This window comes from Gavia stellata, chromosome 21, assembly GCF_030936135.1.
Source record: "Gavia stellata isolate bGavSte3 chromosome 21, bGavSte3.hap2, whole genome shotgun sequence".
Lineage (NCBI taxonomy): Eukaryota > Metazoa > Chordata > Aves > Gaviiformes > Gaviidae > Gavia > Gavia stellata.
The window spans coordinates 14637350-14654045 of record NC_082614.1 but is presented as its reverse complement, the minus strand read 5'-3'; the positions used below and the strand labels follow the sequence as shown (position 1 = coordinate 14654045).

Sequence of the window (16696 nt, the reverse complement as noted above, 5' to 3'; positions counted from 1 at the left end):
TACACGTTCATCCTTTTCCTTCACTTTGTTTAGAGCAAGATGAAAGAACTAGAACTTCTGTGTTCAATGAAAGAAGTTTCTTTTGATGGAAGTGATCTTGAGAATGTGGTCCTGGCATTAAGGTTAGTAGCTGGCTGTGGAGTGTACCATTTAGGCAAGTACTTAGAAGAGAGGCAACTTTCAGCAGCTGTGGAATTTCAGTGAGTTCCAAAAGTAGTAAGTATGCAGGGTTAAAGTTGCATACATACATAAATGCTTGTTGAAGTAGGCGCTTGAATTTCATTGTACCCTGTGACACTTAATGATGTGAAACAGAAGGTGGCATTAAATGTTTTGAAAATATTTTATGTCTAATTCCATTGAAGGCTGGTAGACCTATAAAACCAAAACAATCTTTGGGAGCAGGAACATTCAGATAAACTTCTAAGCAGGGGTGCAAATACTTTAAAATTTAATTTTCCTGTCTGTCTAGCAATAGCTGATTAAATTATTAGAAAAATTTCTGCTAAATATATTAATAATAGTACCTACAGCTGCTAGTGCTTACTAACAAATCACTTGGTTATTTCTTTATTTTTTTCTGCTTTCTACTTTGTTGGCATAGAATAGTTTAATGCTATATGTTTTCTTTAAAATAACCTTTCTCACAGTAACACTGTATTTCAGAAGGCATTAAGACATAATTGAGTTTGCTTCTTTTATTTTTCTTTCATAATCTTAGGGAGAAGTTTTTTCAAGAGGTGAATTCACTGATACAGAAGACCTCTCATCCCCTAGCAAAAACAAAAACATTAGTTAAGAGCTTGATGAACAGAGCAGAGCTGTTACTACATGTCACTATTGCAGCACAGTCTGGTATCACACGAAGTATATCTGGTACCCCTGCAGAGACTCCAGGTATAGATCTCATTACCAGCATTGTACTTTGGGGTTTTTTCTTTTTTTCTAAAGATATAATTTATTCCTTTTCTGTTATTTTCCCTCTTTCACTTAAATTAAAATTAAACCTTTTTTTAATTTTACCTTTTCAAATTAAATTCTTTTACAGTACATGAAGTTGAGTCTTTGTTTTTTGATTGCCATAATGACAGTAAATTAAGGTCTGAGTAATAATATGTGGAATTTGAACTTTAGTCTCCTGAATTACTGAGGGGGAAAAAATGCTTAACCTAATAAAAACAAAACTAACTTGAAACAATACCTGAAAACAGGGAAGTCCTCAGAATGGAATTACAAGTTCCTGCTTAGACTGTGTTTTGCCCACCCTGTGTTATAGCTTTCACTGGAATGTCCACAGTCATTTTAATAACAGTTTGTAAACAACCTCCTACACCAGGAGTGACATTCTTTCGTGTTGTATAATATTGCAGCCTGTAAATCAGCGTCTGAAACAAAAGTGATATCTCACGCAGTCCGCCAGCCCGTCTTCCTTCGCAGCATGTCAGCACCATCTGACTTAGAAATGATTGGTAACGAAGATATCGAGTTTGCTAGATCGAGTCAAAGGTATGCGAGGGTTTATTCCACTAAGCTGCTTTACAATAATGTGGTCTGTGTTGTTAAAATCATCATAAACTTTGCAAGCATAGCACATTTCTTTTCATTGGATCAATTTACCGCTGCCAGGTGTAATTATTCTATGTCCTCTTAGGCGCCGCCATGTTACCAGCCACAGAAGTAGCTCTTTCACTCTTCTCCAGTCACTGACCATTGAGGATAGCAGAGATAAACCCACGTACAGCGTCTTACTGGGGCAACTGTTTGCTTTCATTGGAACAAATCCTGACCAAGCGGTATGTCATTTTAAATGTGCTAAACCGTTACATTTTCAAATTCAGACTTTCACAAAGAAGGGAGGTGTCTTGCTTGTGTCTCATTAACAAAACCAACCAACCAAAATCTCCTAGGTGTCCAGCAGCAGTTTTCTGCTAGCTGCTCAGACAAGGTGGCGTCGTGGGAATACAAGGAAGCAAGCCCTAGTGCATATGAGAGAGTTGCTGACTGCAGCTGTTCGAGTTGGTGGTGTGACGCATCTTGTAGGCCCAGTGACCATGGTACTTCAGGGAGGACCAAGGTTTGTTTATGTCTCGGAAAATAATGAAACATTTTGGTCTCCGTAGAAGATAGTAAATTGCACAAAGAAAAAATCATGAGAAGTGACTAGCTGTGAGGGCTCAAGTTTGCAGAACTAAGCTTGCAACAACCACCTTTATTGGCCCTTGTTGGGTAAAAAGGCAGAAACTTTTAAGAAATGCTTTTATTTGGCAGTAGATGAAATTTCCTTTCATACTGGGATGATGTGTCCACAGATATGTATATAGGGTATCTTACTCTCCTGACTTAATTCTAAACTCATATTAATGAGGTATTAGTGGTAGATTTAGCTGACACTAGTACCTTCATCTGCATTTGATAAGTGTTTTTGTATTTTGTTTGTAGTCAAATTTCAATCGTGTCTGAGGTAAAACTACCATACTATCTTGTTTACGTAAGTTTCATATTAAAACATTAAGTGACTTGCAGTTTTGCTTCTAAATCTTCCTTGACTAATTCTTAATATGTGCTGATTATTATTTTTTAAAGCTATATTTGGAAGTTTGTTCATTTTATTTAACCTAGAAAGCCTACCATTTCAAATATCTAACTACCAACAGAATTGAAGAGCTCACCTGTGGCGGGATGGTGGAACAAGTCCAGGAAGCTTTTGGAGAGACAATGACATCTGTGGTCTCGCTGTGTGCTCGCTACCCCATTGCTTGTGCAAATAGCATTGGCCTCTTATGCACTATACCTTACACGAGGTATGAAAGTACTTCTTTCAGAAAGGGAAGGAGGGCATCCACAGCTGTGCTTATTAGGTTTTGCCTTAAGGAGAAGCATTATATAGTATGAATATATTCCCTTTCTTTGTGATGAGGAGTGTCTGAGAACATCCTGTTAAATTTTCTGAGAATACAGAATTTCATCTGGGGAGGACAAGGGAGAGACAGAACCACCTTTCTGCAAAGTGGAGTAATTTAATTGCTGAGTTAACAGCAAGTTCTGGATTTTCATTGTGTCTGTTGTTAGTGACTGTAAAGGTACTTAAGTAAAATCTGAATTTCTCTTCTCATACAGGAGCGAAGAGAAGTGTTTGGTACGTAGTGGCCTGGTACAACTTATGGACCGGCTTTGCAGTTTAAGCAGCCAGACAGAATCCAGTTCAAATGAAAAACAGACTAAGAAACAGAAGGTGGCCACCATGGCTTGGGCTGCCTTCCAGGTGCTAGCCAATCGGTGTGTTGAATGGGAAAAAGAAGAAGGTAGGAACCCTGCCAAATACATTTGTACTGTGCACTTCAGAATTGCCCAGGTGCCTGAGAAGTGGTGTAAATGTATTTAAAATCGGGCATTCACTCACCACGACTTCAGTACCATGTGGATGCTTTAGAACACACAAGTGGCTACAAAAATAAGTTGGTTTTCTTCTTGTTGCTTTTTAATTCTAGCTTTTTTTCCCCCTCATGGGAGTGTTTATGTTGCAGATAATTTCAAGTCTGCCACTTCATTCTGCCTAGACATAACCAGAGAACCCAGAGACCCTGAGTGATCACTTATGCATTTCTCCTGTGATAGGATTCACCAATAACATACATAAGCTTCTAGTCATGTGGCTATTGGCTAATGGGACGTAGATGTTGTATCAGGTTTTATTTTTAATTGAAGATATTTTATATATAAAAGTTTTGCTATAACAAAGCAAAAATATTTTTTACTGTTTTCAGTTTATGTGTAAGGAATTCATAGCTGTGTACATTCATTTTTGTTAATTACAATTGTGTATTCTTGCATTACTTTTTAAAGGTGGTTCAACAGAAGCTGTTCACTCTGGTCTGGCTCGTCAGGTCTCCAGCCTTCTTACCAACCACCTCGCACGAGCTACAGAGTGCTGTGGTAATCAAGCTGCAGGAAATGACGCACTTCAAGATGTTCTCAGTCTTCTTAATGACTTGTCCAGGTACTAGGCCTTTGTCTCTGGAGTATTTTTTTCTATGTATGAAAGCAGGTGGGGGTTCTTTTGGGTGGTGTTTTGTTGGTTTTTTTACAGTAGTGAAGGTAAGATAGCTTTCAGAACCATTCTAAAACTTGATTGTAAACTGACACTTACTCAATCTTAGTGTTTAATCAGTGCTGTCAGGTTATGTAAGAATTGTTGCAGGTAAGGTTTTGTCAGACACTGAAATTTTTTTTAATTACATCTTGTAAATAATGAATTAATTTGTTTTTAATTCCAAGAGCATCATCAATCAATTATTTATTTATTTTTTTTCAAACAGCAGTTACCTGGGTTTTTTTCCCTTTCAGGAGTCACATAGGTAAAGCAATCCTGAGCCAGCCAGCGTGTGTGTCTAAGCTTCTGTCACTTCTCTTGGATCAGCGTCCTTCTCCAAAGTTGGTCCTTATAATCCTCCAGTTGTGTCGTGCTGCACTGCCTCTCATGAGTGTTGAGGACTGTGGAAATGTGGAATTGCCTCCCTGGAGTTACTCAGTACCCTCTCTGAACAGTGAACAAGATGATCCCAGTGACCCAGCCTCCAAGATTGCCTCTCTGCTGTTGGCAAAGCTGGCGGATTATGTAGTACCAGGTACCAGCATCTTTTTGGTGTCGTGCTGATTTGAGAAGTTGCCAAGCAAGTGATGTTTGTGCAAGGAGCTTTTGTATTGACAGAAAGCTCGGGGAGGAGAAGGTATTTCTGTGACTTTCCATCTGCCTCTTAATTTAACTCTTCTCAGACTAAGGTGTGTGTGTCACAGTGATGTTTTAGATGCATCTCGGGTGTGTTAGCGTGAGTTTCAAGGGCAAGAAAGTTTGTTGATGGAGCTCATGGTTGTGTGTTTTTGTTTTGTTTTTTTCCTTTCTACTTCAAGGTTGCCAAACAGTTCTTTCTCCAACTGCCTCTGAGCCGGATACTACTTTGGCAAAAGCCAGCCCTAAAAATTCCATAAAAGGTGATAAAGATCCTGGAGAAGAAAGTGAGGCAGTGGATGGTAAACTTTCTATTTTTATTCATAAACGGGAAGACCAGTCATCCCATGAAGTCCTTCAGCCATTACTAAGGTAATCTTAACTCACTGGATTGGCATTAGCAACCAATTTCGCCAGTTCCATTTCTTTTTTTTTTTAGTGCTACAGCTGTAGAAAAATGCATCCTAGACATAATAGTAAATGGGAAAGCAAATGTCTTCAACTTGTGTTTACTGGCAAAATAATAAGATAATGCAAAAATGTTTTATAGGGCTGATGCTTAACATGCTGTTACCTGGATAAAAATGCATACAACTATACTGAATTTGTGGTGAGGCGGCAGCAGCAGCAAGAATCTAAATCCCAGTGCTTCCTGGACTTGTCTGTTGTGTAGAAGACTATTTAGCAATGATGAGAGCAGCAAAGCTGAAACAGAGCGGAGTATGCAGATGTACAAAAGGAGGGGGGATATGAAGTGTGACGTTTTGGTTTTGGCTTGCTTACAAGCCATGTAAACCACTAGCAAAGGAACGTAAAAACACCTTAATCTTAGTTTCATCTTCCCCCACTACAAGTTGGTTTTGAACCCATGCCCTAAAAGTGACACTAGAAGGTACAGCTATTTGGTGTTCTTAGATGAAAGGTTAACTCAGAACCCTCAGGCATTTGTGTTCAGTAAAAGCCAATTTCATGATGCTTGTTTTTGAGGGGTGAAGGGTTAAATTGTTACGCAAATAACTACGTTCCATAGTATTAAATTCCTTTTGTAAATTACAGTGCAATTGTGTATGTCCTTAACTATCAAGTATTTCTGTTACTGTTGAGCAATTCAGTTTCAAGTGTGGCTTTCAAATAACTTAAAACCACACATAATATATTAAATTGGACTGTGTTGTTCAACTGTTTTTTCCATCAATGAAAACAAAGCTAATATGTTTTGTTTTCACTTAAATAGTAGCTCAGAAGGTCGTCCATTCCGACTAGGAACTGGAGCCAATATGGAGAAAGTGGTGAAAATGGATCGAGACATGACAAAAGTAAGAAAAGAAATAACTAAAGAATTGTTCAACATATTAAAAATCAGTGGCCAGTCAGAATTCTTGTTTTTACTCATGTTAAATCCCCTTTGTTAAATGTTGTTTAATTTATAGAATTGTTCAGAAAGATAACATTATATGTAATGTTAGCATTATATAGTTATTGATATAAATACAGGGGTAAATGATGAAAAAATTTCAGCTAATGCTTCCTCCAACTGTTGTAGGTCGTGTTTTAAGTCCCTTTGATACTCTCTTTCCTGATGTGTTTAATGCATGTTGATAGTGCAAATTTTAAACCACATATTTAAATTTTCATGTATATTTTCAGCCATGTTCTTGAGTATTTGCACCAGAAATACTCATTTGTGGCTTTTTGATCAGAGTAGAGAAACTATACTCTTAAGCTGAGAATGGAATATTAAAGGCAATGAATCCACACTGATCTCTGGTCTCTTTGTAGATGAGAAAAAGCAACAGAAAGAATTTGTCTCATGACTGTGACTAATACATACACAGGAGGATGTTTTGATGTGTTCTCAGTACTTTTAACATATGCAGAGGGAGGAGAGTTAAATGCATCACGTAGTGTGGCCAAATAGAGCTAACATTAGTATTTGTCTTATATGGCAATTTTATTTTCAGAGTGGCTGCTGTGAAGTTATTACAGAAGAAGCTGCTGCAGCTCTTCGAAAGGCAACTAAGTGGGCACAGTCTGGTCTAATAGTTAGTGTTGGACCACCCATAGAAACTGTCAATCCAGAAACTACTAGTGGGTTGTCCACTGGGGACAAAAAGAAGACCGCACAAACATCTATTTGCAGAGAGAGGAATTCTGAGCTGGCCAGGTAGGTCACTTTGATTCTACAGGTAGAGTCTAGATTCTGCTTTTCTGTATACCAGTATGTGTAGTGCTCTAGAAAATCATCTGGGCATTCATAAAATTCCCTTTTTTGTGCTGTGTACTGTTGTTGACAACTGAAACTTCTTTTCTTTCTCTTGTTGTGAAATTAATGGGCAAATTGCTTTCTTCTTCTGTGTAGGACGGATCCTGTGAGGCCGTTCATTAGTGGTCATGTTGCAAACAGCATGGCAGCAGAGGTGATCGCTTTGCTACATAGCTTGTTGATGGCACCAGAATCAAATGCAGCTCAGATATGGACAACAACTGCTGAAAAAGTAAGCAAACAGAAAAGATTAAGTATCAAATTCTACACCAAACATGTGCTGAGTAGCTAAGAGAACTTAATTATTAGCAATTTCCTAAGCTACCTTTTCCGATTTACTACTTCTAACACTTCAGACCAGGATGTGTAACTGCATAGAAACAGCCCTTTCTAGTAGGTAGTATCTATCTGACATCTTAAGGTGGAATAAATAATAAAAAATTACCCAGCATTAGAGAATGTGTTGTCATTCTATAATTCACCTGTCATTCTTTTGAGTAATTAATAATGCTGTTTGTTTAGGGAGTTATCTTGCCTTTGCTGGGTAGTTATTCTGCCTTTTGCTATTCAGTCGTCTTTGCCATGACCTCCAAGGGTCTAAAGTATTGGCTGGAAAGTATAGCACATTGCTTTTATGTTCCTCTGAATCCTGTAGCACCTAATCTGTTGCTTAGGCTAAACCCTGAGCAAAGACTTTTCCTAAGATTATATATGTAACTCTTTGATTCTAGAAGTTATTAGGGAATGGAGCTTGCTTTGATGCTGTTCACACTTTGGAGAACTTAGAATATTCTGAGTTATATAATTCTCTTCAAGAACAAAAATAATTCTTCTGAGACTGTGTGTGGGCTGGAGGCTTGGGGCATTGGTTTTTGTTTGCGTTGTGCTTTGAAGTCATACTCTGGTATTTTTGCTTCTGTCTTCAGGTTCTGTCTCGGGCTCTGATGTACATTCCACAACTTGGGAAATATGCAGAGAGTATTTTGGAGAATGGGAGTAGCAGTGGAAGGAAACTTGCTAAACTTCAAAGAATTGCTCGGCAGGCAGTAGCTGCCCTTTGCGCTCTGGGTGGCTTTAAGGAGACGATTAAAATAGGTTCTGAAGTTCAGGTAATTCAGCGCCGTTCACATTTTATATCTTAAATGAGAATTGTTGCTTTTGATGATGTTTTGCCTGCACTGGTATATTTGGGAAGTGGTGTGCACATTGCCTGCGATTGTGAAGCAGTTGCAATAACACTTGTGGAGATTGCTATCGCGTGTTATTCCTGTTCCCTAAAATACCCAGCTCTAATTGTGTGTAGAGTTGGTGTGTGGTGTTACATGCTCAGTGTTTCTTGTTTTTAAAGCCTTAAGTCTTACACAGACCTTCTTTGGTTGTAGGTTTTAGGTAAAGGAATAGCAGGAAGCATTGGAGTTGTGGCGTCTATTAATGAACAAGAAGGTATAGCAACGGTCAAATTTCCACCTACCAGTATAGACAGTAGAAAGACCTCACAAGCATCAGACACATTAACTATTCCATTATCTAGGCTCTGTGTTCCAAGATCTGAGGTACGGTAGTTTTAAGAATCCGATATTAAGTATACTATCAATTATTTATTTTTTTGTCACAGCATACTGGCAATTAATCTACAGCATGTAAAAAGTCTGTTTCATCTTTGATTAAAGATTATTTGTGACGTTTTCCTCATTATTTTAAACATATCTTAACGATATCTATATTTAAGTTCTCATTCAAGTAACATGGATATTCATCTTTTGGTGCTTAAAGATGTTCCATTGCATACTGTGTCGGGTTTTTTTGGTTTTGTTTCTGTTTTTTTCTTTTTTTTGACTGGTGTTTGGTGCTGGTTTTGTGATAGTACAAAATGAGAATTAACTCCAGGTAATAAAACGCCCTCATTTCTTAGAAACTAACTACTTGAATTTAACTTTTTACCGTGCCCCCCCACCATCAGGCATTGCCTCTTCATAAACTGTCCATTACTGAGAAGGTAGTACAGGCAGTCCAGTCCATGTTGCTTCCTCAGGAGGGAAGTCTATCTATTCACACCTCACTTCCTGCAACAGGAGATGGCTCAACTCCAGTAATGGCAGTGGTCCGGCTTCTTGCTGAAATAAGAACCAGGTGAGTCGCTGGTTTTTGTGCAGCACCTCGGTCTGTTTTGGTACCGTACACAGATGTTTGAGAAAACTGTATGGGTTCTTGTTTTCTTCCTCTGTTGGTATTGACATGTGACAGCAGGGGACAATACAAAAATTCTTGTTTGCTTCCTAAAGTACGTTCAGTGTCTGGATGTTGTTACAATGAGCACCAAAAATAAAGTGCCCCCTGTAACACTGACAACGCATTGAGCAAATGCTTCATATAAGTAAATGTTACGAAGCAGGGGAAAGCTGTCCTTGTGGAAGTTCCAGTGGATAGCTAAGCAACCAGACAAAGAAAATAGATCAGTCGGCATGCTGTCTTTTTAAAATAGTCTTAAATTAAATATATGTAAAGACAAATTTGAATTTGGCATACACTTTTGTAATGCTTTAAACATATTTTTCCATTAAGAGCATGCCTGGTGATGGCTCAGCTGTTAGAAGACAGCTCATTCTGTGAAGAATTCATTCAACAGTGTCCAGCTGCTGTAGAAGTTCTTAATTTGGTAGCACAGGAGTGCAGTCCTGGTAGGTATTCAACACGTTCTTGCAGCTTCATTGTATTCAGTTCAGAGATGTAACAGCTTTTACAGCCATTTCAGTATTTTGTCCTCCAGCTACTTAGAGTTTGATAGCTAGCACAGTACAGCATGTCTTGTCGTAGCTGCAGAGCTGTTAACTTAAGAGTAGCTAATAACCAGACTAAATTATTTTAAACGTTAGGCATAAAGTTTAGGCCAGAACATGATTATCCTATGCATCACAGAAAATGCAAGTCCTGGCACTAGCTCTTTACTGCTATGCTTCTGAACCCTCTCCACTCTTCTTGCTTCCAGTGTAACCTACTCTGTATTCCTTGACATTATCGTTTATGTGTTTTCTTTTTACAACCTTTTTGCTGTTTTTGACAATGCTTTCTCATATTCCTTATCAGTGAGCTCTTGATTTCCTTCCCTCTTGTTTAAGGATAAGCAGTGGGCCCAGCAGAAGTCTTAGTTCAAGGGCAAATTTCAGGAGCATGGCAGAGCCTTTGACTGGAGGAAAGGTGGCTGAAGCGAGGGATGTTAGGGCAGGAACCAAGGGGATTTCAGTATGATCTCCAGTGTAAAAGGGAGCGTACTGATTTTTTGACATGGGGCATAAATTCTTTTGACTTCCTGCTTTTGCTGGGTCATAAACTTGCTCACTAAAATGAACTTTCTATCTTAATTAACATAACAGTGTCTTTGCTAACCAAATATAAATTAAACATGAGGAAGACAATTGCTTATATACATTAGATTTTGTCCTTAATTTTGTTGATTAGGTAAGTGAGACTATTTGATCAGATCTCTTAAAATTCAAATGTCATATTTGTTTCTATTTACTGGTATTAAGATTGCATTGTTGGACTCAAATAAGTAGATTTGCTTGGAACCTCATGACTTGGTTTGGTTTCTTGTTACAGGGGAGAGGCTCCTTGTTGTAGAAATGCAGTGTGAAAGGTTACGAATGTTGTATCGTGACTGTGCTCGACCTCCCCCTCCTCCACTCCAAGCAGACAGAAGGCAGGTAAGCACAGAAACAGTGCTGAGTCTTCTGCCCCTTGCAAATGAAGCCAGCCACTGAGTGCAGAGGGTCTGCTTGTGGTGTTGGAGCCAAACTGGTTGGATTCTTAATTAAACATTTCATTTAATGTGAATTTCTGTAATGGGATGTGATTTGTTGTGATTGCAGTTGTGGTACTTGCATGCGTTTTATTAAATGTGCATTTCATAAAAGAATGTGTCACTGGATTTCAGTAGATGACTTCAACTGTAATTGGTAGAATAAAATGCTCTGTTCCTCTTTGTAGCCCAAAGAAATCACGTGGAGCCCATCAAGAGTGTTTCCCCCTGTGCGAGCATGCATGTTTTCATCACATCTCACAGCTGTGACCTTTTTGGCTGATCCTAGTGCAGGTGGGGGACTTCCTCGGGGCACATTTATCTATGCCACTTCACCAGTTCCAGTACAGGTAAGAACTCACAACTGTACAACAGTTTCTGTTGTTTAATATTCAACAGTGCATGAAAAGAGAGAAAATTTTCTATTTTACCTATGTTTTGTAAATCGTTTTTTAAAAATTATTTTTATTTCCAGGCACCGTCATTCTACTGGGAAATTGAAATAGTTTCCTATGGAGATACAGATGATGACACTGGACCAATAGTTTCCTTTGGATTTGCTACAGAAGCTGAAAAACGGGATGGTGCTTGGACAAACCCAGTGGGCACCTGTCTCTTTCACAAGTACGTTGGAGACGTACATCAAAAGTTATGGTCTTGCTCAGTACATTTGTAAGCTCCTTAGGGAGGAGTATTGTGAGCACATTGTAGTAGGTAACACGTACATTTTAATTGACGTGTTAAAATGATGAACTAGAATATCTCCTTATCAAAATAAGGAGAGTTGAGTTGCCTTTTGTCAGTATCACAGCTACCTAGGCTTCAGCTGGTAGCAAGTTGTAATCCTTGCTTGTTTCAGTGCTCTTTTTCATTTTCTTCTTGTGTTAACTTCTCAGCAATGGGCGAGCAGTGCATTACAATGGCTCCAGCTTGCTACAGTGGAAGAGTGTTAGATTGGATGTGACTCTTTCTCCTGGTATGTAAAAGTACAGCTAATTTGCTTATCTGGTAAATCAGAAAACCCTCTAAATGTAAGGGAAACAGTGGATGAGAAAACAGATTAAATCCATGTTCTTCTTTTGATGATTATGTTTTTCTACAGGTGATGTAGCAGGAATTGGATGGGAAAGAACAGAAGGAACTCCTCCTCCTCCAGGGCAGCCAGCTAAAGGCAGAGTTTATTTTACGTATTGTGGGCAGCGACTTGGGCCGTATCTAGAAGATGTGTCTGGTGGAATGTGGCCGGTTGTCCACATTCAGAAAAAGGTAAGTTTTTAACAGAAATGTGTTGCTTGATATATATTCTTTCAGAAATATTAAAATCATTATGTAGAAAGTATTGAGCCCGCTTACCTATCTATAAAAAAGTAGAGGGATAGTTTTTACCTTTATTGAGTTAGGTTGAGGTATCCCGTTACCCTTCCCGGGTACATATGTTTTGTCATTATTGTGAACTTTTTCTGTCCATTAGGACTCTAATGTGCAGCTGGCTTGATGAGATGGCATTGTTCTGTGCTAGCAGCCCTTCTATTAGTATTCCTTCCCAGCAGTGACCTTGCTTCAAAGTATACTAGCTGAGTGTGCTGTGTCTTGAAGCTAGAAGAAAGGAAAGTTCAAAGTTTGTATTTAGAAGCTTTAATACTTTCCCTGCTACATCCAGTTTTATAGCTAGCGATGCTGGGAAAACCGTATGGCATGGAGATGTGATCAGCTTATCCCTTTGGCTGAGTTTTTTAAAAAGAGCAAAGAGAAGGATCAAAACAATCCACAGCTCATCTTAAACCTTTATGTGCATCTTCTTTCAGAACACAAAAGTCCGTGCTAACTTTGGAGCTCGCCAGTTTGCCTATGCCGAAGGACAGGCTCACAGGAATGCTGCTGATCTGTGTATTGACCTAGCTGAAGAAATAAGCGCCAACTTTGAAGCGTTGCCTTTTGCCATGGCTTCTGATAGTGATAATGATGCTGGCACCAGCATAGCTTCTGATCCTGGGACTCATGGACCTCCTTGTAGAATTGCTGCTGTTGCTACGGCTCAACAACGTAAAGTGATGATTAACTTTTTTTTTAAATCTCTTTCAGGAGAAATTACAATCAATTAAATAGGATTTAAGCACATCCTGGCTGCAGTCCTTAGGTACTGCCTATTTAGGTAGAGCAGTACAAGCACTGTCAAATACCTGCTTATTTGATTTTAGACAAGACAATTTAAAAAAAAAATTACTTTGGTCTTCCTTTATATGGATGCACAAATTATTCTCAATTAATGCAACTACAATAAGAAATTACCTTATTAGGGCTTTGAATACAATAAGATGTTATAGTTGATTGAATCAGCCAATTGGTTATGCTATGTCAAAATGCTTTACATTTCCATAGACTGGAATGCAGTGTATCTCAAAAACTTCATGGAATATTTTGCATGCCTTCTAGTGCATTATGATCTCACTATTTCCGTATGTGTTTTGCAGAATATGACAGTGACACATCTTGCCACTATAAAATGGAACTAAGCTATGAGAACTTTATCACGTCGGGCCCCGATCCTCATCCCCCTCCTATTGCAGATGATGAAAGTGATGATGACGACGACGATGATATTCCCCGGGTGAGGAACACGGCAAGCTTGTAACTTGTAGTCTAAATACAGATCTTCGAATTCACATTTTCAAGTTTTGCCACACAAGGGTTTTCCCTGCCTCCTTAAGGAAAACATAGCTGTTGTTAACTTTTTTCTTTCTTCTTGGTGTTCTAAATAACTTCTGTCTTTGTAGGAGGATCATTATGCCCTGTTGGTTAAAGCCTGGGAAACTAAAGTTTTCCCTACAATTAGAAGAAGATTCCGTAATGAGGCTGAGAGGAAGTCCGGGTTGGATCAGATTAAAGGAGCTTTACAGTTAGGTATGGCTATGTTTATTTCCATGCGCGCTGTTTTATATGATGTGCAGTAAGTGTGAAGATAACATCTGTGTTTCGTTTATGTTTTACTGTATTCAGGGCTGGAAAATTTAAATTTTTAAAAAAATTCACTTGCTGTTTTCATCAAGGGCTTAGAATTTGTTTTGGGGTCATGATTTTTCTTAAAAAAAAAAGTTTTCTCCATGGCTGGGGAAAATAAATAGTGCTCCCTTCTGTCTACCTACCAGGAATGGTTGATATAGCACGACAAACTGTGGAATTCCTCTACGAGGAAAATGGTGGCATCCCAAGAGACCTCTACCTTCCTACTATCGAGGATATAAAAGATGAAGCAAACAAATTTACAATTGATAAAGTACGAAAAGGTAGGGTCAGCAAAAAGTAACTTGAGGGGAAAATAAAAGCTAAGGAGCTCTGGCACTTGGGATTTACTGTATAAATTGTCAATCTGAGGAAAATGCTGTACTTTAAAAATTGCGTTGTCCCTTTCTGGCCAGGTCTGACAGTGGTAACTCGCTCTCCTGACAGTAACAACGTTACCAGTAGTGCTGTTGGAACAGCTTTACCCAAGTTTGCTATTCGTGGGATGCTAAAGACATTTGGTCTTCACGGTGTAGTTCTGGATGTTGATTCAGTGAGTAAAGATACATTGGGAGGGCTGTTAATGTATCGCACATCTGTGAGCAAATATGATTAAGTGTACTAAACTGTTTATTATGCTGATTTGGTGCTCTTTTTGAAGAAAAAAAATATTATCATTACTGTGTTTATTGACAGTGTTGGTTTTGGTGTTCCAGGTAAATGAATTGGTACAAGTAGAGACATATCTCAGAAGTGAAGGAGTTCTGGTAAGATACTGGTATCCTATTGACATGTTAGAAAGGCCACCCGCTGGTTATAGGAGGACTGCAACAAATGGATTGGTTACCCTGGATAATACCAATATCCAAATTCACAGGTAAAAAAAGAAATGTAGTTAGAAGGCATTTGTATTATCTGACTTGATCTATAGCTGACTGTTTCCTATAGTACAATTATCTACTACAATCTTGTTTTGAGCAGTAGTAAACTTCTGAGTCTTATTGTAGTTGTTGGATTAAAGCAGACAAAGATTCATTAAATCTTCCTGTTTTAATGGGTAGTGGGGTTTTGATTTTCTTTTTTTTGGTAATAAAGGAAATGTATTATAATTGTCTTGTTGGAAGGATTTTACTTAGTCATGTGAAAGTGTTCTTCTACATGCTGGTCTAACAGGTACCTTCCTTGAAGCTTGGGTTTCTTGTACCATCAGTTAGTTGCTATCCAAAAGCTCAAGAACTCTCGACTGACTTTGTGGAGAGTTGGCTTCTAATTCGGGTGCCTGAATTTGGTATCGGAATTAGATGTGCTGAGTGCTGTCTTTAAGTGAATAAGAAAGATTTGGGTCTACCTGAACCTTTTAAGTAAGAATAAATTAGGTGTGTATGTTTGGATTCAGGGGCAGGTTGCTGGATATGGCTTATTTTAAGTGTGGTGAAGCAATTTTGTGTTTTGATGTTTGTGTTTTCTAGAGAGCTTTTGCGAAGTGAAGCTTCTCTGGCTAAGCTATACTGCCGCATGGCTCTCCTCAATATTTTTGCCCCCAAATCTCCACATATGTTTACTCGGCTGTTTCATATTCCTGCTATCCGTGATATCACTCTGGAGCACCTGCAGTTGTTATCCAACCAACTTCTTGCACCACCTCTCCCTGGTAAACACTAATTTTTATCACAGCTCTTTTTTTTTGTACCGTAGTTTTCTGGGGACAGAAAAATCTAATAAATTTGGCACTTATTGATTAATTAGTTAATAATGATGGTATTTGAAAAATTGTCTCAATGGACTCCTGACCTTAGTGGTAGGGTACTAAACTGAAATTCTTGCTAATGATGTAATGAAAAGTGTTCAAGAGAGTTCAGAGGCCCTCCGAAGATTCCATTCAGTGTGCTTCTGTCCCTTTGTCATCAGTGGTCTTCTGTTTCTTGGGAGCAGTGGGGTGGGGAAGTATCCATATGGGATACCTATAAGGAATTGAGACTATTTTATAGTTTGAATCCAGGGTAGTAAAACTAAATGCCAGTTGGGTCTCAGTTTTCAAAATTCAACTCTTCTTCATTTCACAAAGTGGTTTGTCCTTTTGCTACTGGAATCACAGATCTGATTAGAGAATGTATGTGCTGAATCATGGAAAAGAATCTTTGGCTAATTCAAGTGAGTGTTAACAAAGACAATTATTGTGACAAAGCTATTCTGCATGCAAAGAAATGTGTGTAACGTGGCTGGAGCATAAGGAGGAAGTAGGAAGTGCTAAATATAGGCTATTAATAATTGAAAGTAATTATTTACCATTGGAAAGAGACCTGTTCCCTCCTCCAGTTACTTTGAGACTTGGCTACCTCTAACAGATGCCGCACTGTAAAAGATCCTCTTGCAGAGTACAGCACTACTTTGCATGGCTTTGAGAATAATTTTACAAGCTTTTATTTAGTTTTTCCTCTTTAAAATATGTCTAATTCAAGTCCTGCTAATCCATACAGTTTCCAAACTGGCATTTTGGTGAATTGCCCACTCCTTTGTGCACTGCACTTTGTTTTTCTTTGGCTTCTCCCATTAGCTCCAGAATGACAGCCATGAGATGTCAGGGCTTGCGACCCACTTGGGGCCACGCCAAAGCTATCTTGTTCATATATGGGGAAAGCTTGAGAACAGATAAAGCTGCTTTCACCTCATCTAAAATGAGTGGGGAAGAGCGCGCTTCTGGTCACTTGTCCTCATTGTACTTATGCAGTAAATTTGAAATATGCCTGCCTTCATGCATGGGACAAAATGAGGCAGCTCTGAACCCACAGCTCTGTGTATGTACGGCAGGCATCATTAAGGGTTGGCTTAAGGCAGGTGAAGAATACAGCTGACATTTAGAGGGCCATCCCATCTGCAACCAACCATGTCAGGGGTGCAAGTTTGGTCTTGG

General features: G+C 38.7%; 1 protein-coding gene across 2 annotated transcripts in view; it reads left to right on the top strand.

Annotated features, from left to right (window-relative positions):
- Nucleotides 1–16696, top strand: part of HECTD4 (HECT domain E3 ubiquitin protein ligase 4) — a 77015-nt gene that overhangs the window by 39662 nt on the left and 20657 nt on the right. For both annotated transcript variants that reach the window (XM_059827450.1, XM_059827449.1), the window contains exons 28-56: nucleotides 34–122; nucleotides 722–897; nucleotides 1371–1506; nucleotides 1652–1793; nucleotides 1908–2074; nucleotides 2655–2801; nucleotides 3118–3302; nucleotides 3844–3997; nucleotides 4345–4625; nucleotides 4909–5098; nucleotides 5961–6042; nucleotides 6688–6890; nucleotides 7086–7221; nucleotides 7916–8098; nucleotides 8372–8542; nucleotides 8950–9119; nucleotides 9552–9667; nucleotides 10587–10690; nucleotides 10974–11135; nucleotides 11261–11409; nucleotides 11682–11761; nucleotides 11888–12051; nucleotides 12591–12828; nucleotides 13257–13393; nucleotides 13560–13686; nucleotides 13932–14069; nucleotides 14202–14338; nucleotides 14502–14662; nucleotides 15255–15436. In XM_059827450.1, coding sequence (XP_059683433.1) covers nucleotides 34–122; nucleotides 722–897; nucleotides 1371–1506; nucleotides 1652–1793; nucleotides 1908–2074; nucleotides 2655–2801; nucleotides 3118–3302; nucleotides 3844–3997; nucleotides 4345–4625; nucleotides 4909–5098; nucleotides 5961–6042; nucleotides 6688–6890; nucleotides 7086–7221; nucleotides 7916–8098; nucleotides 8372–8542; nucleotides 8950–9119; nucleotides 9552–9667; nucleotides 10587–10690; nucleotides 10974–11135; nucleotides 11261–11409; nucleotides 11682–11761; nucleotides 11888–12051; nucleotides 12591–12828; nucleotides 13257–13393; nucleotides 13560–13686; nucleotides 13932–14069; nucleotides 14202–14338; nucleotides 14502–14662; nucleotides 15255–15436 — 4507 coding nt within the window. The remainder of the gene's footprint in view (nucleotides 1–33; nucleotides 123–721; nucleotides 898–1370; nucleotides 1507–1651; nucleotides 1794–1907; nucleotides 2075–2654; nucleotides 2802–3117; nucleotides 3303–3843; nucleotides 3998–4344; nucleotides 4626–4908; nucleotides 5099–5960; nucleotides 6043–6687; nucleotides 6891–7085; nucleotides 7222–7915; nucleotides 8099–8371; nucleotides 8543–8949; nucleotides 9120–9551; nucleotides 9668–10586; nucleotides 10691–10973; nucleotides 11136–11260; nucleotides 11410–11681; nucleotides 11762–11887; nucleotides 12052–12590; nucleotides 12829–13256; nucleotides 13394–13559; nucleotides 13687–13931; nucleotides 14070–14201; nucleotides 14339–14501; nucleotides 14663–15254; nucleotides 15437–16696) is intronic.